This window comes from Diplotaxodon limnothrissa, linkage group LG12, assembly GCF_057381915.1.
Source record: "Diplotaxodon limnothrissa isolate DT_005_m linkage group LG12, D_limnothrissa_male_GT1.1, whole genome shotgun sequence".
In the NCBI taxonomy this organism is placed as follows: domain Eukaryota; kingdom Metazoa; phylum Chordata; class Actinopteri; order Cichliformes; family Cichlidae; genus Diplotaxodon; species Diplotaxodon limnothrissa.
Window position 1 is genome coordinate 12,351,789 of NC_140607.1, and position 21,937 is coordinate 12,373,725.

The 21,937-nt window shown below is 44.3% G+C and overlaps 1 protein-coding gene across 1 annotated transcript in view; it reads left to right on the forward strand.

Annotated features, from left to right (window-relative positions):
* The window catches only part of cabin1 (calcineurin binding protein 1), a 41,871-nt gene extending 24,660 nt beyond the window's left edge, over positions 1–17,211 (forward strand). The window contains exons 31-38 of the mRNA XM_085367129.1: positions 2,094–2,257; positions 2,344–2,440; positions 2,550–3,236; positions 5,785–5,859; positions 9,513–9,774; positions 14,947–15,108; positions 15,238–15,440; positions 15,523–17,211. Of these exons, the coding sequence (XP_085223255.1) occupies positions 2,094–2,257; positions 2,344–2,440; positions 2,550–3,236; positions 5,785–5,859; positions 9,513–9,774; positions 14,947–15,108; positions 15,238–15,440; positions 15,523–15,666 (1,794 nt within the window). The 3' untranslated portion in view covers positions 15,667–17,211. The remainder of the gene's footprint in view (positions 1–2,093; positions 2,258–2,343; positions 2,441–2,549; positions 3,237–5,784; positions 5,860–9,512; positions 9,775–14,946; positions 15,109–15,237; positions 15,441–15,522) is intronic.
* Positions 17,212–21,937: the final 4,726 nt, after the last annotated feature.

The window sequence follows — 21,937 nt, forward strand, 5'->3', positions numbered from 1 at the left end:
ACACTCCTGGAGTCTTTTATTCTTTAGATTCTTCAGATTTCTGCATGTCAGGACTAATGCAGAGAAGAATTTAGGAAGATATAAAATTACACCAACAACCTGCCAAATGCTCATGGCTTTAGCAGGAGACCAGCCATCTTGGATCCCCCCCACCCCTCGAAATCGTACAATCTAAAGTTGTAGTTGGTTATAGTGAAACTGTAGTTGATGTAACATGGGATAGCGTTGCTTTAAGACACAGCAACGCTTAATTTGTGCAACTTTCCTGCCTTTTTACTTTCTTTTTTCATGCCTTTCCTTGTCCATGGCATGTTTACACATGAGAAGATAAAGTAGATAAGACAGCCAGTTTTTTTTAATTTGGCTTGCAAACAAAGAATTCCCCAGTTCAGTATAACTGTAAAGTCCAATAGCTGTTTTTTTGCCTTTTTTCTGCTTTTCCCTTTTAACCAGCTTATTATTTAATTGGAAAAACACATCTAAAGTATGAGTTTGTCTGCTGTGCGTCTTACCCCTTGCCTGATTCTTACGTGATCTACTGGCCACGTCTGGGCTTAAGCTCCAGATATCAAGCAGTGTTCATATTTTCTGCAGCAAAAAGGGGGAAAAAAGATGCTTAAAATTATTGCAGTTAAAGTCTTACAAATCTGCTTTAGATGCTGTGCTGCTTCATAATCTGTGTAAACCCATGGCTCTGCTTCCCTAAACAGATTTGCTGAGGTTGGATGCTACTGTAAAGAACAACTCTTCTCCATGAAATGTTGGAGGCTTATTGAAAGGTTAAAAACCTTCCCAAGCCTGGCCTGATTGCGTCGCATGACATCATAAATAAATCTTCTTGTCTTTGTGCAGACATTTGAGCAATGTTCGTGGGATTTCTTTCCTGACCTCTGTTTTTTTGGGTTTTTTTTTAATTATCATCACAAAAGTTGCTTAAAAAACAGTACAAAAAGATTCCTATGTACAACAAAAATACTAACAGAAATTAGGAATGCTTAAAAACAACATGTATCAGGTTTTCTGGGATTCATTTGCATTTCATTTAATTTTCTAGGTTAAAAGGCTCTAGGTGCATCTTCAAGCATGGATTTTGTTTTGATAGGTTTATCTCTCCTGCTTTGTTCCTCTCCGGTGGATTTGAAAATGTCATCTGACAATCTGGAGCGGTCTGTTAGGAGGAGCGCCATGCTCCCCATGCCTCCAGCAGCTGATAGAGCCATCTCATTTGTTTTTGTTCCATCCTGATATGGTCATCTTTATTTGTCTCTCTCACTCTCTCTCTCACACACACACACACACACACACACACACACACACACACACACACACAGAGTCTGTAACTGTACTATGTGCCATGTGCTTTGCGACTGAAGCCTGTGTGCTGCCTAGGCCACCATCTGCACTCGCATCAGTAGCTTCAGAGTGCAGATCCTCTCCTCAGTTTACCTGCTGAGTGGACATGTGCTCACTGAAAAGGTGGAGTGCTCCATTTAAAAAAACAAAAAAGAAGGGGGGGGAAGAGGACGTTGTTTGTTGGCAGCTAGTCTGTTGGTCTGTTTCATTGCTTGGACAGAACTGAGCACTAATGAGACTGCCCATCATGTGCACCCAGAGAGAAAGCCCCCCTTTCTCTTAATATCTCCTACATGGCAAGCTAGACCGCTAGATCTCTCCTGCAGCCTTTCCATCCCCTCATTAGGGCTTTCTTCTTTGAAAGCCATGTGTTTCAGTCACATTAATTTTTCTTGCTTTCCCCACTACCTTCTTTCCTTTCAGCTTTTCCACATGTCCCCGTTAATTGTTTCCGTTGTGTCATGCCCTCCACATGCCTCTGAGAACTTAGAATAGCAGCAGAGAGCATTTATAAAAACACAAACTTTCAGAATTTTACAAATTGGACTTTTGGAATATTGAGCGGTAACTTTTGTTTGAGCTGCTGGAGATCATTTGGCTTCACTGGGAAGTTTGAAATACTCTTGGGTAACTGCACTGTCTCTTTTGACTGTTCCTACTCCAACTGCTAGCAACAATGATGAGTAAAATAGTCAAACCTAACTGTGCATTTTCCTTTGTTTTCTCCTTGTCTTGTCCAGGGCATCTGGCGTATTCCAGTAGATGAGATTGATCGCCCGGGTAGTTTTGCATCTCATATGAACCGATCCATTGTCCTCTTGCTGGAGGTGCTGTCTCAGCTCAAGGATCACGATACTCTGCTGAAAGTCTCTTTTATGCTGCAGAGAACCCCTGACCAGGGAAAGTAAGCACCACGTTCTGTGTGATGATGTTAATTCTGTCATACGTCTTTTATTCGTTCCATGACATCTCTATTCCTTCTTTCTGAAGGAAGTATTTACGGGATGTTGATCGCCAGGTTTTGGCCAAGAGAGCATTTTTCCTAACTGTAAAAGTCCTGGAGGACAATCTGAACAGTCTCACTGGGGTAAGACTACTACAGCCCACTGTGCACATGCACGGCCGAGAGCCACTCAGTGTTTTACACATCTGGCATGCACCCACTTCATGTTTTGACAGGTTCTGTTCTTTTTCAGGTGTCTGAGCAGCTTCAGAAAGCGCCTGCGCCCTCCATGGGGGAGATGACCACAACAGACACATCCAACAAGCCCAGTTCAGATGACAGCAAACACACCGTGCCTAAGAAGCCTGGACTCACAGAGGGCGCCTGTGCTACTGATCCAGGTCCAAGAGAAGCCTCCCAGGCGCAACTCACCCCATCACCACTACCGTCAATAGATAAAGGGAGTAAGGTTCAGGAGGGCTACCCTGGGAAGGCAGAGACTCCTGGGAATGAGGGGCATAAAGCAGGGCCTGCAGAACCCATGGACCTGGACATCTGCCACTGGAGGAAACCCTCTAATGCCACAGATTCTCAGGGCACCCAAACACAGGCTGAGACCTCAGTGAGTGGCACTGAGCCTCAGCAGAAAGTCACTGACATCAGCCGGACACCAGAACTTTCCCTGGAGGAGCTAAGTATCAGTTCCAGACAGCAGCAGCTTCAAGCCTCAGCACCCAAAATCACCGTGGCAGCGAGTGGGACTGATCAGGGGTTACTACGAAAGCCAAACAGGAAGAGGAAACTTCTAGAGGATGTAGAGTCTGGAAAAACCCTCCTGCTTGATGCCTACAGAGTGTGGCAACAAGGCCAGAAAGTCATGACCTACGACCTGGGGCGCATTGAAAAGATAATGTCAGAGACTTATATGCTCATAAAACAGGTAAACCTCTTGCAGATGTGCCACACCACATGTCTTCACTGTGCACATATAGGTAACATTATTGTTGCAATAACCGCACTGCATTTTTTTTAAATGATATTTTGCAAAGTCATACATTCTTAATGAGAATCCTCCTAAAATAATTTGGACTCGGGAAACCCCTTTTCTAACTGAATTAGTAACAGTACTCCTATTGACAATCAGGGACTTTCCCACTTTGAGTTTTCGAGCTCTGCAGCAAATACAGCTCAAGGTGCGGTTGTTTTTACTCTGAGTAACCCAAATTCAACCTCGGTGTGTCCCGTCCTTTTGCTGTTATTTCTAAAATAGATTGCTGACTCTAAATGTAGTTTGGTATTTTTAAATAGGAATAGCCATATTTTCTCTCTTTCGCTTGTCTCTCTCTCTCTCTCATGATATATATATCCACCTCTAAAGCATGCAAAAACCACTTTGGCTCAGTCACTGCTGATTTAAAGATACAGTGAAATTTATCACTACATTTCACTTTATGAATTCCTGTGATTGGCCTCTTAACTTTTCACATTGATATATATTGATATCAGGTTCTGCACTGAAAAGCAAATTGTTTTCTCATGTCAGCCCCGGCTAGTTTTTGCCATCAAAGTATAATTGATAATGAAAGATTGTTTTTACACTGCCAGCACAACTGATGCAAAGTGTGCCGTGACAAAGTGCATACACAGAAATGGAAACTTTGTAGGATATTTCTAGAAACAGAAAGCTTCTTTTAATGAATTATGTTAAGATAGTTAAAATAGAATAGCCATGTGGTTTCCATTGGAAAAATATAAACTTTGAAAATACAGCAAGAATGAGATAAAAAATTGAATGGAGTGGTTTACTGTCTGCATCGTTTGCTTGGTTTTTCTGGGCGCTTAGCTTTGCAGCAAGATTCTTTTTCCTGTGCTTTTTAAGAAACAGCTTAGAGAATAATTTTCTCAGAGCCGTACCTAAAAGCCAGAGCCAGGCGCAACATGTTTCCTGTCACCAAATCACGCAATTAATAAGCCTGGACATTTTCCAAAGCCATCTTGTGGTTGTGTACCTACTTGCACAAACTGCAAATGCTTTGTTTTCTCTTTTCTTTTTTCCCCTCCAAAACACACCTGCACATGGTTATATTTTAAATCTGTACCTTTTGATTTTTTTTTTCATTTTTGTTTATGTCAGCAGTGCTGCATATCACACTCAAGACATTTTTCAGTCTCTAACCTCTCTGCTGAGGTGTTAAAACAAAAACCCACTAAGTGTGTATGTAGATTGAGCATTTCCTGCCATCAAAGTATTTCAGCTTGACGAGAATACTGGTTGCTCATTACTACCTCAAAAAAGATCCTCAAATGCGCATCATCATGTGAACATTGCGTTGGTTCAGAATTTGTTCAAATGCTCAATTGTTTACAAACACTGTCTGTTAATGATGCCATTACAGTTCTCTAGAAAGTGGCGTTGGTCCTCCATACCTGTCAGATATTTTTTGGGCTTTTTTGTGGTTTTTTTATTGGGGGGGGGAGTTTGCAAGGGATTTTTGAGAAGTTCTAACTGGCAAATAAGCATGCACACACATGCATCCTTGTGTGTTTGTGGGGAGGAAGTTCAACAAGTAAAGAGTTTGCAGAGAGCTACAGATGAAAGCAGAGGGCTGTCCTCTGTGACATGTTGAAGCTTGACTCAATCTGTTTCTACAATAAGCAGTTTGAAAACTCGATTGAGGATGCTGTAAATTCCCTCCCTTTGGGGGTCCCTGAATTGCTGCAGACAGCGAACGTCGCTGTAAACATGCTCACGCAGCTGTTAAAGCTGCCACAGACAAAAATTCGATAGAGGAAAAATAAAGTCCCCCTAAATATTTGTCCTCTCACAGGCCTTACGCCCACTCCTCTGGGTGGAAGTTGTATGCTTAACTCATACAGACAACTATGTCTCGCAGTCACGGAGGACCTTTAACACATGCCTATAAACTGGAAAACATTTGGACAACAAAGACCTGTGATTGCCTAAATTCTCCAATCGGGGTTTAATTTTCTAAAACCTGAAAACAATCAGTGGTAGATTCTAGATCTTTCTCAGAGTACTTGAGTTACAATATGCTGAAAGGTTATTATCCAATTTGTGTCCCCGAAGATGCCAAAACCTGGCTGCCTACTCCAGCTTCGAGTGTGCGGTGTTGTTCTCTAGCTAAGCTTGCCAACTCCCACACATCCACCAGCTGAACTACGCCTTTCTTTACTTGTGCTAATGATCAGATGCGAAAGCTGAGGAGAGAAAAAATCGTGCTGGCTCAGAATCAGATTAAGTTGTTGTCGGTTTGGCGTTGGTGTATGAGGATTAATTAACACTGTATGTTTCTCAGGACAGGTCACTTCAGAAATCTGATGAATTTGTGGTGCTATAATCATTGCTTCTGTATTTATACTGCACGGAAACGTATGTGAACAAGTTGACATCGTGGAATCTGATTATCTGTAGATACACTGCGTTCCTCTGCTCGAAAATCCTTATTCTGCCTTTTCTCCTGTCTCAGGTTGATGAGGATGTGGCTCTGGACCAGGCTGTGAAGTTCTGTCAGATACAGTTGGCCACTTCTGCCCAAAGACAGGTAAACCTTTGTAACTCAGCATGTTCATCTGCCACCTTTCTGCTACACCCACACCTTCACATTTTCCCTCATCCTTGTGGTGTAGCTCCCTGTAGCACGTGCTTAACTATGGGTCTATTCCTTCATTATAAAAGATGATGCAAAAAAAAAAGAAAGATCCTGGGATGTGCGTTGCATAGCAAAACACAAATTTTAAGGTTTTCTTTCAAAACAAATTAACAGGACACCAGAAATGTCTTATAAACTACAATCGTCTAGCTCACCCATCTGGCGAATCCAGGAAGTTTAATTCTAGTGTTACATGTCTGCTGATTTAGCTCATAATAGCACTTGTTATAATATATGTTCTGTGTTATGTGTGGGGTTAAGTGTGCAGCATCTGTAGTAAAATGTGCTAAAGTGATGACTAACTTGGTAATTCCCAGACTTCAAGTCTAACCTGCTCCTGCCTGCCAGTGCTAAATATAGCCCAAAGCGTGGTGTGAATGCTCCCTGTTGTCCCTTCAGCCTCACTCAGTCGCTGCCAAACTTGTCATCATTTTCAGCGTGACACTGATATTCAGGTTGTTTATTTGCACAGGCAATATGCATATGATGTCTTTCATTTTTTAAGATAAAGTGAAAGAAATGAGTAAATACTTAGTATTTGTGTAATCGCAGACAATCAGCTAGTGCCTAAGCACGTTATCTCAGTTTTGTCTCCAGTACACGGATTCCTCATCGAATCATTACTTGCTCTGCCTCACTCTGGTTCAGTGTCTCTCTTCCCCCCCCCCCCCCCCCCCTCTCATCCCTCCTCCTGCCCACACAGTCATCAAGGGTCTCTCTGCCCACATCCTGTTGTCACGGTGATGTTCCCTGAACTTCAGGCTCATGTGTACCACAGTTGTAAGCAAAATAAATCTGTGGGTTTTTTTTCCCCAGTTCAGCGATCGCACCATCTTATTTTCTGCATGATTCCTTTTGTTCATCTTGGTCTTTTTATTCGTTTGTCTACTTTCCACGCGACGCTTGACTCATAGATGATTGCAGAGAGCTGGAAGACGCCATGTGTAAAAACTACAGTTGTTAATTAGTAGCAGTAAATTATATTTTTGTTTTTATCTACATGTATTTAATTTCACATTATTTTGTTTATCTTCTTTTTACCTTAAAGAGGCTAATTATAATGTGCATAAAGAAGTGAATTCCTTATTTAACTTATACTGGGCCTTTGTGCAGCCACCTCAGTTCACCATCTGTCTTTAACTAGGGATCCTCTCCCTTTAAGACCAATGTCCCTTTAAGACATTTTTATTTCTGATTTGCTGCACTTCATAAACAGCATGCCACAGAAATTCAATTTCGCTGACATCACACAGAGCCAGGAGTAGAAAAAACGCTGTAAAGAGCCTTTAGCTCACTTCGGGGACTGTATGCTGACTTATGTTATTTCAGTTTAGAATAATTTAAATGTGAGAAAATTGAAATGATGTCTAAATAATGCCATTATTACGGTTGCAGAAGCCTAAACCCAGATGCATCCACACTCAAAAAGAATTTAAATTTGACCACTTTATTTCATCATGATCATTTATATTGGATGACTAATACTTAACAGCTCATACATGGATTCTTAACAAGACACAGTCATGCCGCCTGACTGCCAGAGCCAAAGGAAAATCACCAGCATTGTAATTTATTTTTTTAACCACCTTCTCAGATTTTTTCCCATATAAGCTAATACAGACGTATTGCCTTTACTATGTGCATAGTCATCTGCCCAAAGGCCCATTGTGAGCCAGGAAAATCAGTGGATTACTCTGATAGGTGGCCTGTATGCACTGGTGAGTGTCCTTGCATGCCCAGGATGTGACAAACGGAGGGTGCTTTTCTACATCAAAGCTCATTCTGTAGTCTTATCTAACTGCTGTTAATGTGTAATTATTGTGGCACCAATACCTGTCATGGTTTGCATTTGCTTACATTTGTATGTGGTGGGTAATGTAGATCGTAGCTTGAGGAATATTTTTTTTTCCCTGTCGCTTGCAGATTCACACATTTCCTTCAAGCCCCCACAAATAGAGGGGGAGGGAGAGGGAGTCCTTTGAGTGCTGAGCTGGAAAATCAGCTGTGTTGTCCTCTGTCTTGTTTTCACTGGAGGAGTCCATACAATTTGCTGTCAACTGGTGAATGTGAACTGAGGGGCTATACAAAAGCCCAGGATAAGTTAAATAAGGATAACACTGAATTGGTGGAGGTATTTTATTAAAAACACTCCTGTATTTGAGCTGGAACATTATGGGTTTACTTCAGTAAATACGTTTTGTTTGCTTCACAGTGAAATGCCAGTATTGCTTCATTTTTGGAGGGCAGTTTAATGGAAAAAGTTTGTTTCCTCTGTGTTGGAAAGATCTGCCGCGGCTCTAATCTGATCGACAGCCCGATCTGTGATGACAGAGAACAGTCTTTCGGTTCATTGTTGGACCTCGACCACACGGGAACGCTCAACCCTGAATACTGGCTTCATGCTACGTGCTGCAATCTAATGTTTTTCTAAGCGCACAGTCCAGCTGACTTGTTGGTGTCTCTATTGGGGATGTTTAATTCATGAGATATGAATCATCAAAGCCGGCTACGGAGCTGCTGCTTGCTTTAAGCTACTGTGCTGCTCTGCGTTGGGCTGGAGGATCTTTTGCTCTCCAAGCTTTGGGAAGGCTACTCTGCTTGTTTAATTTTGCCTGTTCTCTGCTGTGTGAATCCCATGGGAAGCTTCACTGCACGCAGCTGTGAAGCCGAGCACAATTTGACTTCATCTCCCTGCAGACACCCAGGGAGAACTGGGACGAGAGCTCTGTTATTGCCAAATTTTCTTGAGCTAACGTACTATATCTGTCAAAGGCCACTTGTCATGACAGAATATATACTATTACCCTAGATGTCTTAACAGAGCTGTAGCAGATGCAGTTTAGCTTTGACAGATTCTTTTGCAAGTATGAAGTCATATTTGCCTCTTTTCCATCCCTGCATAATTAATGCTGTACATGTCGGTGTAGCCTTCTAGTCAATATGAAATGAATTCATTCCTGAATGTCTCACATTTTGGCTCGGTTTGCACAATAGACCGAGCATCTTGTGTGTCATGTGCTTAGAAAAGCTGTTTTTCATCCAACTTTTTATCCATTTAGATATAAAAACTAGAGGAGAAGGTGTATTCATTCCTTTTAACTGTGCTCCTCTGTGTTGCCATGACAGCGGCTGTGGGAGCAGGGCGGCTGTTGTCATAGGTTGTTTGTGCAGCTCTTGTGTTTATAAGTGGTCCTCAAAAGGACATCCACCAAAGTGGCTCAGATCTGAGCTCACCATAACCCAACACACAGTCCAGCGGGCAAGTGCTGCCAGCCCGTGAAACCCCGAGGAGCGGCATCGAAACTCTGTAAAGGATTCATTACTTGTTGTGTGAAAGAGGCAAAACTAGCACGGCTGATGTGTGTTTGAAAAGTGCAGAAATATCGACTCTGCTTCTCTGAGTCTCGCAGCAGTTCTGTCTCAAGGGGAGAGGATGTACAGTACTCAGAAGTCTGCCGGTGCAGGGGGTGGTTAGCCAAGGTCAGTCACACCTCCTCATGAATGCTGCTTTGTCTTTTTTTTTTTTTTTTTTTTTCTGTCTTCAGCAGGCTTCGAGCGATGCCCCGACCACACCTAAGTACACAAAGGAGCAACGAGACCTCTTCTTCCCCGCCTCCCTACCGACGCCCGTCCTGGTCAGCCACTCCACCTGCCACCCGCTGTCCACCCAGGACAGCCAAGCCAAGGTGGTGTACGAGCCCCTGAGCAAGCTGCCCAGACCTCAGACCTCAAGCTTCCACGATCAGCCACAGCACAGGAGAGGAGCCAGCCACTCTTCTGCAGCCATGGCCTTCCTGCCACAGACAGGTACAGCGGCCTCCTCCCACACACATCAAATGTTGCGACGTCCTCTGATTCTGCAGACAAAAATCAATGCAGTTTTTCCATTAAATTCTGCTGCTTTAAGTGGAGCTCCAGTTTCTAATGATACTACAGTGTCCATGTGACCAGCAGAGGGCGCCTGTGGGTTTCAGCAGCTCAGTTACATAACAGCAAGCTCTGGCCTGGTTATGTTTTGCCTTTTGGGTTTTGTCAGTCCACCAACAAGAGTTTGAGAAATTCACATCCTCCAGATTGTGACTCTGTGTGCCTACGTGAGCTCCTCGAAGGCTTTGGCTTAATCACCGCAGATCTCATAATGAATATTCAGCTTATCTCGTGTTTGCTATCAAAACATGTCATTCTTTCCTCTTTAGGTTTTTAGGATGAGTAGAACTGACATTTCTAAAGGCTGAGAGCTTGAATCTGTAGTATGCAAATTCAGTGTGTGAACCTTTTCTTTGTGGTCAGTAGATTTAGCATCAGTTAGTTAGAATAATCATTTGACGACATTTGACGACGGTCATGATGTTGTTGACGAAGTTTTGGGTTTTTTTTGTTTTCTTTTGCCTTTCTTACCTGTTTCTACTCTTAAGACACAGAAAGGTAGTTTAAACGAACCTTTTATTTTCAAGGGGCAAGCTCCCTCAGGGTTACTACACAGGTAGAATAACAGACATGGATACATGGATACATAGAAAATGAATACACATAGGGATGTTTAAGTTGCATTGACAGACATGAATGAAACATTTGATCATTCATTAGCTGTTAACCAGGCGGTAGTGAAGGAGGCTGCCAGTCAGTCACAGGAAAGACCATTATTCACACTCACATTCACACCTGCAGGCAGCTTAGAACCAGTGAATCTTTCATGTGTGTCTGTGTACAGAGAAGAAAACACATGTGGCCAAACCAACTCACAGTAGGAGTTATATTTTCTTAACCATGAACGCAATAACGGAAATATAAAAAGACAAAGGCAACTTGCAGTTTAGTAGTTTTTTAGGGTTTTTTATGTTTGACTAATAAAGCTGCATTAAGTCTCAGAATACCGGGTATTACACTTCTACCACCATCACAGATTTCAGATCAGGGTTCTTTGTGTGTCTCGTCTCTCTGTCATGCCTGGCATTTTGATGAACATTGCTTCCCATCATTGTCCAACCATTTGCAGCAGACAGCTGCCCCTCCCTGAACCTGCTTCTACAGGAGGTCTCTTCCTGTTCTTCCCCACAGAGAATTAGAAATTGTCCTTGAAGTACAAATATCTCTTGCCGTGACACACTGGTGATTATTATTATTACTTATTGAATTGCATTCATCATTCATTTAGCGAGAGCGTAACCAGGAGCTGCATATTAAGATAAGATAAGATAAGATAGAACTTTATTAATCCCTCGGGTGGGTTCCTCTGGGAAATTCGACTTCCAAAAAGCACAGCAACGACCGAAGTTACAGTTACAGAATTGTTTTATATATAAACACCCAGCACGCCCCTGCGGGCGGTTTATCCTTCAAGCTCGGGTCCTCTACCAGAGGCCTGGGAGCTTGAGGGTCCTGCGCAGTATCTTAGCTGTTCCCAGGACTGCGCTCTTCTGGACAGAGATCTCCGATGTTGTTCCCGGGATCTGCTGGAGCCACTCGCCTAGCTTGGGAGTCACCGCACCTAGTGCTCCGATTACCACGGGGACCACCGTTACCTTCACCCTCCACATCCTCTCGAGCTCTTCTCTGAGCCCTTGGTATTTCTCCAGCTTCTCGTGTTCCTTCTTCCTGATATTGCTGTCATTCGGAACCGCTACATCGATCACTACGGCCGTCTTCTTCTGTTTATCTACCACCACTATGTCCGGTTGGTTAGCCACCACCATTTTGTCCGTCTGTATCTGGAAGTCCCACAGGATCTTAGCTCGGTCATTCTCCACCACCCTTGGGGTGGTGGAGAATGACTATATATATATAGTAACCATCACAGTGGCAGATATCCAAGAAAGGGTCTCCAGTATGAAGAGTTGGACAGCACCAGGGCCCGACATGGTTCACGCCTACTGGCTGAAGAAGCTGACTGCACTCCACGAGCGTCTGGCAGCACAAATGAACCAGCTGCTAGTTAACGAGAGACACCCGGAATGGCTAACTGAAGGCCGGACGGTCCTGATCCCCAAGGACCCCAAGAAGGGACCGGTCCCCTCCAACTACCGACCAATAACCTGCCTCAGTACTACATGGAAGCTCCTGTCAGGCATCATATCGGCTAAGATGAACAGGCACATGGGTCAATACATGAGCGGGACACAGAAAGGAATTGGCAAGAATACCAGAGGCGCAAAACACCAGCTACTGGTAGACAGAACAATCAGCCGAGACTGCAAGACCAGACTGACAAACCTGTGCACTGCCTGGATTGATTACAAGAAGGCCTATGACTCAATGCCCCACAGCTGGATACTGGAATGCCTAGAATTGTACAAGATCAATGGGACCCTAAGAGCCTTCATCAGGAACTCAATGGGGATGTGGCGTACAACACTAGAGGCCAACTCCAAGCCCATAGCACAAGTCACCATCAAGTGCGGGATCTACCAAGGAGATGCTCTGTCCCCACTGCTGTTCTGCATAGGCCTGAACCCCCTCAGTGAGATCATTAACAAGACTGGCTACGGATACCGACTACGGAACGGAGCAGTTGTCAGCCACCTCCTGTACATGGATGACATCAAGCTGTATGCCAAGAGTGAACGAGACATCGATTCACTGATCCACACTACCAGGCTATACAGCAATGACATTGGAATGTCGTTCGGACTGGAGAAGTGTAGTCGGATGGTATCAAAGAGAGGGAAGGTAGTCAGAACTGAGGGGATTGAACTACCAGAAGGCAACATTGCAGACATAGAGGACAGTTACAAGTACCTGGGGATCCCGCAGGCAAATGGGAACCATGAAGAGGCCGCTAGAAAGGCTGCAACCACCAAGTACCTGCAGAGGGTCAGGCAAGTCCTGAGGAGTCAGCTGAATGGTAAGAACAAGATCCGGGCCATCAACACGTACGCCCTGCCCGTGATCAGGTACCCTGCTGGGGTAATAGGCTGGCCAAAGGAGGAAATAGAAGCCACTGACATAAAGACAAGAAAGCTCCTTACCATGCATGGAGGGTTTCACCCCAAGTCCAGCACCCTGAGGCTGTACGCTAAGCGGAAGGAAGGGGGCCGGGGACTGGTGAGTGTCAGCACCACAGTCCAGGATGAGACAAGGAACATCCAAGAATACATTGGGAAGATGGCCCCAACTGACCGAGTGCTCAGTGAATACTTCAGGCAGCAGAAACCCAAGAAAGAGGAGGGAGACGAGGAACCATCATGGAAGGACAGGCCCCTGCACGGTATGTACCACCGGCAGATAGAGGAGGTGGCTGATATCCAGAAATCCTACCAGTGGCTGGACAAAGCTGGACTGAAAGACAGCACAGAGGCACTAATCATGGCAGCACAAGAACAAGCTCTGAGTACAAGATCCATAGAGGCTGGGGTCTATCACACCAGGCAAGACCCCAGGTGCAGGCTGTGTAAAGATGCCCCAGAGACAATCCAGCACATAACAGCAGGGTGCAAGATGCTAGCAGGCAAGGCATACATGGAACGCCATAACCAAGTGGCCGGCATAGTGTACAGGAACATCTGTGCCGAGTATAACCTGGAAGTCCCGAGGTCAAAATGGGAGATGCCCCCAAGGGTGGTGGAGAATGACCGAGCTAAGATCCTGTGGGACTTCCAGATACAGACGGACAAAATGGTGGTGGCTAACCAACCGGACATAGTGGTGGTAGACAAACAGAAGCAGACGGCCGTAGTGATCGATGTAGCGGTTCCGAATGACAGCAATATCAGGAAGAAGGAACACGAGAAGCTGGAGAAATACCAAGGGCTCAGAGAAGAGCTCGAGAGGATGTGGAGGGTGAAGGTAACGGTGGTCCCCGTGGTAATCGGAGCACTAGGTGCGGTGACTCCCAAGCTAGGCGAGTGGCTCCAGCAGATCCCGGGAACAACATCGGAGATCTCTGTCCAGAAGAGCGCAGTCCTGGGAACAGCTAAGATACTGCGCAGGACCCTCAAGCTCCCAGGCCTCTGGTAGAGGACCCGAGCTTGAAGGATAAACCGCCCGCAGGGGCGTGCTGGGTGTTTTTTTTTATATATATATATATATATATATATATATATATATATACACACACACACACACACACACACACACACACACACACACACACACACACACACATATATAAATACAGAGACAAATATAAATAAAATAAAATATAATATGAAATATATTATGAAGTTGTATAGCTTCATGTCCATTTCCTAAACTTGCATGACCTTTGAAGTCTGAAAACACATGCAAAAGTGTGTTTGCATGTGCATGCAAACACACACTGGTCGGTATGAAGCAGCACTGCACTGATGTGTGTTATGTAACGGTTTCCTAGGCAACATTATGGGTGAAGACTGAAAACGTATTAGATAATTTTTGTTTTCATATTTGTGTCCGTGTCTGAGCTGCAGGGGGAATTTTTGCAGTTAGTGTTAGCAGCAGTGTTCCTGCATTCATTACAAATGCTTGTCTAATGAATGAGGCTGTGAGGTCCCAATCAAAGGGAAACTTGTTACTGTCAATTGTCTGCTAATAAATGCCAAATATAAGGAGATTTATTACGAAATAATCCCCTCATTCATCGGCGACCTGTAAACAATCAGTCGCTTGTGAGTGTTCCTGATGACTTTCATGGGACCCCTAGTCAAAAACACATTTCTCTGCGTGTGCGTGCGTGTGTGTGTGTGTGTGTGTGTGTGCGCGTGTGTGTGTGTGCGCGCGCAGCCTCTAGTCGTGCTAAAGAAGGAAAGCAGAGAGGAAGTGAAATGGTACGCAACGCAACTTTAAATCAAAAGCACTGGAAACCATTCTGAAAAGAAATGTTTCTTGTCAGTGTCCAAATGATTTGCTATAAAAGCTGACATTTTACAATTTGCTGCAATATTTATTCTTTTTATACACTGATTTATTTGTTTTGTTTTGTAAATTGAAAGCACAGTTTTTGCGCACTTGCAAAGTTTTTTGTTGGGTCGAATCGATCCCTAACATGTTATTTGTTGCTCGCAGAGGAGCGGGAGGAGCCTGCAGAGGGACTTTTGTACCGACAGCAGGAGTCGCACCTTTGCCAGCAGATGAAACTCGCCACTGTGTCCCAGCAGGGGCAGGAATCAGCAGCAGGCTGGTTTCAGGGGGAAACTGCCACATGTAGCACAATACAACCTTGCCCAGGTCATTACCTAAGAATCAAAGTGTCTTACAAAAACATGCGTAGATTGGATTCAACAGATAATGCACATAACAGCACCGTTAGTGACTGTGCATGCCTTCTTTCTTTTTCCTCCACGCTCTTTCTCTCAGACCAGCAGCAGTATGCCAGCAATGACCAGTCGAAGCTTCCAGACCCCAGCCGAATCCGCTCCCGAGTCCCGCCCAACATGCCAAAGCTTTTCATCCCTTCCACCGTTACCAAGTTCCCGCCAGAAATCACAGTAACGCCTCCGACCCCCACGCTTCTCTCCCCCAAAGGCAGCATCTCAGAGGAAACCAAACAGAGACTTAAGGTAAGCACTCTCAATTACCACGCATACGGCTCTCTGTTGTCCCAGCACTCAACAGTGACCCCTGCTGTCTGCTCCTGTACAGAACGTCATCCTGTCGTCCCAGTCCGCAGCCACAGTCAAAAAGGACACTCTGACCCAGCCGGCACTGGAGGTGCAGGAGACATCCAGCCAGGAGTCGTCTCTGGAGAGCGAGTCGGACGAGGAGGACGACTACATGGACATCTGAGCCTCGGAAGGCCTCTGAACTCATGACACATCCAGGCCTGACTTTGCCAAACTCCACTTCCCCCAATTCTTAAAAGCAACAACAAAAAAAACAGGATGTTCATACCTCTGCAGCTGTCTGTGTTGATGCTCTTGTCCCCTCACGTGCATTGCAAAACAAAAACAAAAAACCCCGCACTCCCACTGCAGTATTCTCATCGGCTGTCATGTCGCAGTGTTGCTCTGGTGATGATGTATATGACAGACAATGATGGCTTTCGTCTCACAGCATGTCTGTAATGTGCCATTTATGCATATCACTCTTTAGCTTTTTGAGCTCTCCTGTGACAACTTGGGGAAAAAGGAAAAAAAAAATCAGCCTTTAAAGCAAGCCAGTCCCGTGTTTATGCATCTTCTCGTATGTTGTGTGCTAACTATATCGCCAAGCTGCAGCTTTCCAGTTGTCTCACGAGCCCATCGAACTGAGGCGCCTCGGTCTGGATGGGCGCTCAGCAGCATGCACCTGCTGTCCTCCACTCTGATAGTTTACTTGGGCATGAGATGTTCATCTCCAGGACACAATGCATTGCTACACGAAATATTTCAAAGGACACAAGAACAATCGGCTGCGTTTGATGTTCGCCCGTGGAGACAACGAGCCACGCGGCCTCATGACATGTAGCAGGTTGAAAATGTTTACACTTAACATTCGGGATGTTTTTCAGTTTGCACTTAACTTTGCGCTATTTTTGTACTCACTGTATTCCTTGTACTATTTTTTTCTTTCTTTCCTTTCATGTGCATTTGTAGCTAAGAGGAACAGTTCTTACCAGGATGGACCTCCATGTCACCAGCATTGATCTGTATTCATATGGGAAGGGGTTATTGGAAATTAGCTTTTTTTTTTTTTTTTTTGGTACGTATCAAAATCCAAGTATCTTTCTGACATGTTTTGGCTTTCAGCGGTCAACTCTTAAGCTCGAGAAGCACTTTTCGTGATCTTTCCCGATCTTTGGCGCGTCCCGAGGAGGACTCTCTAATCCCGATGCCTTTCCATTGAAACCATTTTGGTAAATTTGTCACAATCTAGCTTAACTCAGAGGAAGACAACAGAATGTTTTTTAAAGATTGTTTTGTTTTCTATACAAGATGTTAAAGAAAGTTATTTACTGATTATGTTTCTTGAAAGTTGTCTAAAACATAATTTTTCAAAGAAAGCGTACAAGTGAATAATTGTAAACTATCACCCTTGATAAAAGAAGAAACGTTTTGTATTTTATTTCACGATTATTTTTTGGTGTAAGATAGTTTTTCTATTGTTCTGCCGAGCTTCTGGGAATGTAACGCGGCTAAAGAGGGCGAGCGGGTCAAAGGCTTGAGCTCGAGCTTCGCCCAGCTCCCCTCTGGTGCAGGCTGCTGAAGTGGAACTGTTCTCTGTGTCTGGACTGAATGCATTATAGATGTCAAACCAAAAATATATTTGAGAAACACACGATCTGCACTGTGTGTGCTGTTTGTTATCAGGTGCAATGTGTGCATCAAATTAGATGGTTTGTTTGGGGAAACCAGCTGTAACTTACAAGAGTCGTGGATGCAGACTGATATGGTGCGGATGGAGATTCTCATCATACAGTGTAAGTACTTACATGCTGTTGCTTGACTTCACTTGATTGCTGAAAAAGTTGTGACGTCAGAAATGTTGGGATGCTGTGTAAAATGTAAATAAAAGCTGAATGGAATTAATTTTTAAAATTAATTTTTTTTGTAATTTGCCAGCACCCTGGGGGAGACGGTAGCATGTTGACCGCTCTGTTGCATCACCTGTTCTTTTGTTCTTTTAACACTGCTGACATATTTTCCAACTTTTGCATCATAATGTTTCAGGCTTCAGAGCGTCCTTTGTTCTATCTTTAATTTCTTAAGGCACCAAATGTTTTCACTGGCTGACTGGTCTAGTCTGCAGACAGCCCAGTTTAGCACTCAAGCATGCTGCTGTGACATGTGCAGACTGTGCTTTGGCGTTGGCTTGCTGAAATAAACGATGATTTCCCTGAAAGCAGTCTGCATAATAGAATGTGTCACTCCTAGTCTTGTAAATATTAATGCCTTCTCAAACCTGCTGCTTACGTTCAAGTTTTACCCACATGAACTCTGAGCAGTGAACTCCCCACGTTTACCTCTGAAAGACTCGGCCTGTCTTATGTTCTTTTTATACCCAATCATGTTACTAATTAACCTTATTCATTCTGAGATGCTTTTTCAGGTGATTTCTCAGTGTTAACTCTTGATGTGTTTTCTTTATAATATAAACAGTTTTATTTCTTTTTTTATCATATGCCTTTTGCATTTTACACAGCACCCCAACATTTTTTGAAACTGTACGTTAGTTTTATTTCCAAGTATAAACACTCATTGTCCACTATGTTACCTACACCTTGCTAGTACTGGTTTGGACCTTCATGGCACAGATTCAACAAGATGCTGGAATCCTTCCTCAGAGTTTGGTTCATATTAACATCCCAGATGTTTTCTGTCGAGTTAATATTTAGTGTCTGTGGAGACCATTGGAGTACACGACAACTCATTGTCATGTTCAAGAAACCAGCTCGAGATGATCCGAGCTTTGTGACATGGTGTGCTATCCTCTTAGACGATGGGTGCACTGTGGTCATAAAGGGATGGATATGGTCAGCAGCAATAGGATGTGGGGTTTCAGCGGCATGTCAGTTGGTACTAAGGGCTCAAAACTGTGCTAACAAAATTTCCTCCACATCATCACGCCACCAGCAGCAGCCTGAGTCACTGACACAAGGCAGGATGGATCCATGCTTTCATGTTGTTTACACCACATTTTGACCCTGCGCACTGAAGCTGCAGCAGATATTAAGACTCGTAAGAGCAGGCAGCGTTTTTCCAGCCTACTGTTGCCCGGTTTCAGTGAGCCCCAGCGAACTGTAGCCTCAGTTTTCTGTTCTAAGCTGACAGGAGTGGCACCTGTTGCACTCCTGTGCTGCTGTAGCACATCTGCTTCAAGGTTTAACATGCATTCAGAGATGCTCTTCTACCTTCAAATGTAACAAGTGGTTATTTGAGTTGCTGTTGCCTCACTGCTCAAAGCATTCTCCTCAGACCTCTGACATCATCAAGGCATCTTTGTCCCTAAAAACTGACGATTCTCTGTAAACTCTACAGATGGTTGGGTGTTAAAATCCCAGCAGATTTTCTGGCAACAACAACAACTATGCCACATTCAAAGTCACTTAAATCACCTTTCATCCTCATTCTGATGCTCAGTTTGAGCTTCAGCGGGTCATCTTGACCACATTCACTTGCTGCTATGTGAGTAGCTGATTAGATATTGGTGCGAGCAAGCTGCTGTACCTAATGAAATGGCATATGAGTGTCCTTTTAATAATACATTTACAATAGATTACATAAGCATTTATTATTCATGTCAGACAAAGTAACACATTTAGCAAACTGTATTGTAACAAAGTCACGTTTAAGCAATCTGACAACTATGAGTGCAGTTTGAGGCTGTTGCTCTAATGTTGAGTCAACTCTCTGTTTAGTCAGAGGAAAGCACCATAGAAGTGTTAAGACACCTTACAAACAACTCTCATTGGACAGTATAAATGTCCCACACTTAAAGAAAGCACAAACCTTTGGGGGGCACACATGGTGACTTGGATTTCCCACTATTTCCCGTTGTCTGCATTTTATTTTCTGTTGTGATCAAATAACTTAAAACCAAAAACTCCCAAAACTCATTTCAGGACAGCTGAAATTGTGTTCTTTTCATCTTGTGCAATGTCACACATCTGCCTTAAGGAGATTCACAACTGGGGCACTGTGCACCTCCTAAGACTCAGCTCTGGTGAAGATGGATTTCTCCTCTTTGAGTCCTCCTGCTGGTGGTGGAGCTGCACAGCCTCTGAACTCCTGCAGCCATCTGACCACACTGACTGCGGTCAAAGGGCTTGTGCACAGTGGTGTGAAATCTCTGACACAAGGGAAGCCATTAGTCTTCATTAGCAACTTCCAGGAGTTTCTTATGAAGTGCTGTGAAGTTGTCATTTGCCCTCTTTGCCAGGCAAGCTAGATGTGAGATTTGTTTTCTTATGTGGTGGACCAAATGTGAGGTCCCCCAGCCCCAAGTTTGTGTAGATGAGATCACGGCCACTCTGCATTTAGGACAGGGATGTCAGAGGGGGCATGGAAGGATCCTCTCTCCCATTTTTCCTCAACTTTTTTCTTAAAGTGACCAATCATAACACAGCACCTCCAACGATCTAAAGTAAATTGATCGTTCCTCTCATTCGTCGTGTTAGTTGCCGGCTGCTGTCTCTACAAACCACTCAATGTGGCTGATTTAGCATCAAAAGGACTACGCTGCATGGCTAATGTGAGCAAAAGGTGTGAGATTTCTCGTCATTGCACTCAAGGGGGCGTTTTATTGGGCTGCCAGAGAGCCGTCTGATCCCTCGGCCCTGGCTGTATATTGGCAGCTGTTAAATGCTGAGCACAGGGAGATCTGTGCAGTTAAAGCAAATGGCCAAAGACTGACACCTGGTAGGTAGAAGAGCTCTGCTGAAGGTGATCTGGGAGTAGGAGTCACTGCGACACAGCGTATCTCTGATAAGTCTTTTTTTGCAGCGCGAGACCCTTTCTGTCACCCTCGAACATTCTTTAGTAAAAAAGCGTTATTCATGGAGTATATTTGGGCTTTGGCAGCCTCTATCAGTCTTCTCCAGACAGGCTCCCTAATTTGTCATCCAGCCTAAATCTCCCCTGGGCTTGCTCTTACATAAGCTCTCTGTCATGGCTCTGTACACCCTGACTTTTTGTCGCCTGGCCCCGCACTGAGGCCTTTAGCAGTCACACCTGTCGCCTTCAGAACCACTGCGTAATGGGATTGACACTGCCGCTGCTGAAATGTACACCTCCGCTCTGAAGCTGACATGCTCTCCTCTGCTAAAGCTGAAGTGATCTAAAGAGAATTCAGCCCTTCGCGTTGCTGACAAACAGCAAAAAAAGTTGCGTGACCCCTTCTCTGGTCCCCTGAAACATGACCAGAGAAGAAGTGTGGAGAGCATCAGTGTATTTGCGTTTCACATAAGGTGGGGGGGGGGGGGGGGGAGGGCCAATTCCACAGAGAGAGTGGAGAGCCCTGCATCAGGGCATTTAACATAGGTAAATTATCAGACCACGATCTCTTAAGTGTATCATTAAAAGCTGAATGTCACCCCTCCTCCTTTTTTTTCTTTACTCTACATCGACCCTCCACAAAAGTCTTAAACAGGCTGCTCAATACTTTCACAGGGGAGACTTTATTTCTCGCGCCTCTTTATGCACACCCAACTGCCAATTCTGCTGTCTCATAAACCCACCTCTGTGTTTCGCTCCTCACCTGTAAAAGCCGCTCGTATATCACACGCAGTTTTGTGCCCGGAGCTGTTATCCATACAGTCACACGTGAACAAAAGACTCCTTGGTGTGTGGGAGTAAAAGGGTTTGGGCCTACAGAAGGCATTGTATGCAGCACACATACATGGGATTACAATTAGAAACCTGACTGGAAGTGATGTGTCTGTGCTAGGAAAAAGAAAAAGAGGTTCAATGAGATGTGAAACTCACTTAATTCAAATTTGTGAGTGTGTGTGTTGGTGGAGGCAAGAAGGGAAACTGTGGTTTTCTCTCTCTTTCCCTTCTATGCAAATACTTGCAGTTTTCTAATAAATTCTTTTGCCTGCAGCGAGTGGCATGATGCAGGAGGAGACGGGCCTGCGAGCAAAGACGCAGCTGTGGATTTTGTCCCGTGTGTGGAGGGCTGGAGGATGGCTGGATTGTTGTGCCAGGTCTTTATTCTCTGACCCCTCCTGTCCCATTCAAGGCTGACTTGGGCCTTTGGTGCTAACTGGCTGTTAATTGCCTGGGCTTTCTCCATGCTGCAGAAACGTGCTCATTTCAAGGGGAACCAGTTTAATGAGATTATCTATCAGGGGTTGTCTAGACACCTGAATACACATACCCCCCCCCCCCTTCTTTCCATGCAGTCTTCACTACCTGGCAGGCTTCACACAAAGCCCTCAGGTGAAAGTTACCTGCAGAAAGAGTGCATGTTGTCATCGTCATTATGGGTTTACATAGAGTTTCCCACCCACTGCTGTGGGTGCCTTTGATGGAAAGTGTAAAGGAGATGATGAAAAAATGTATTATATATAGAATATGAAAATACATATATGTGTGTGTATGTGTGCATTTCCAGACCAATATGTCAGATTTATGCAATG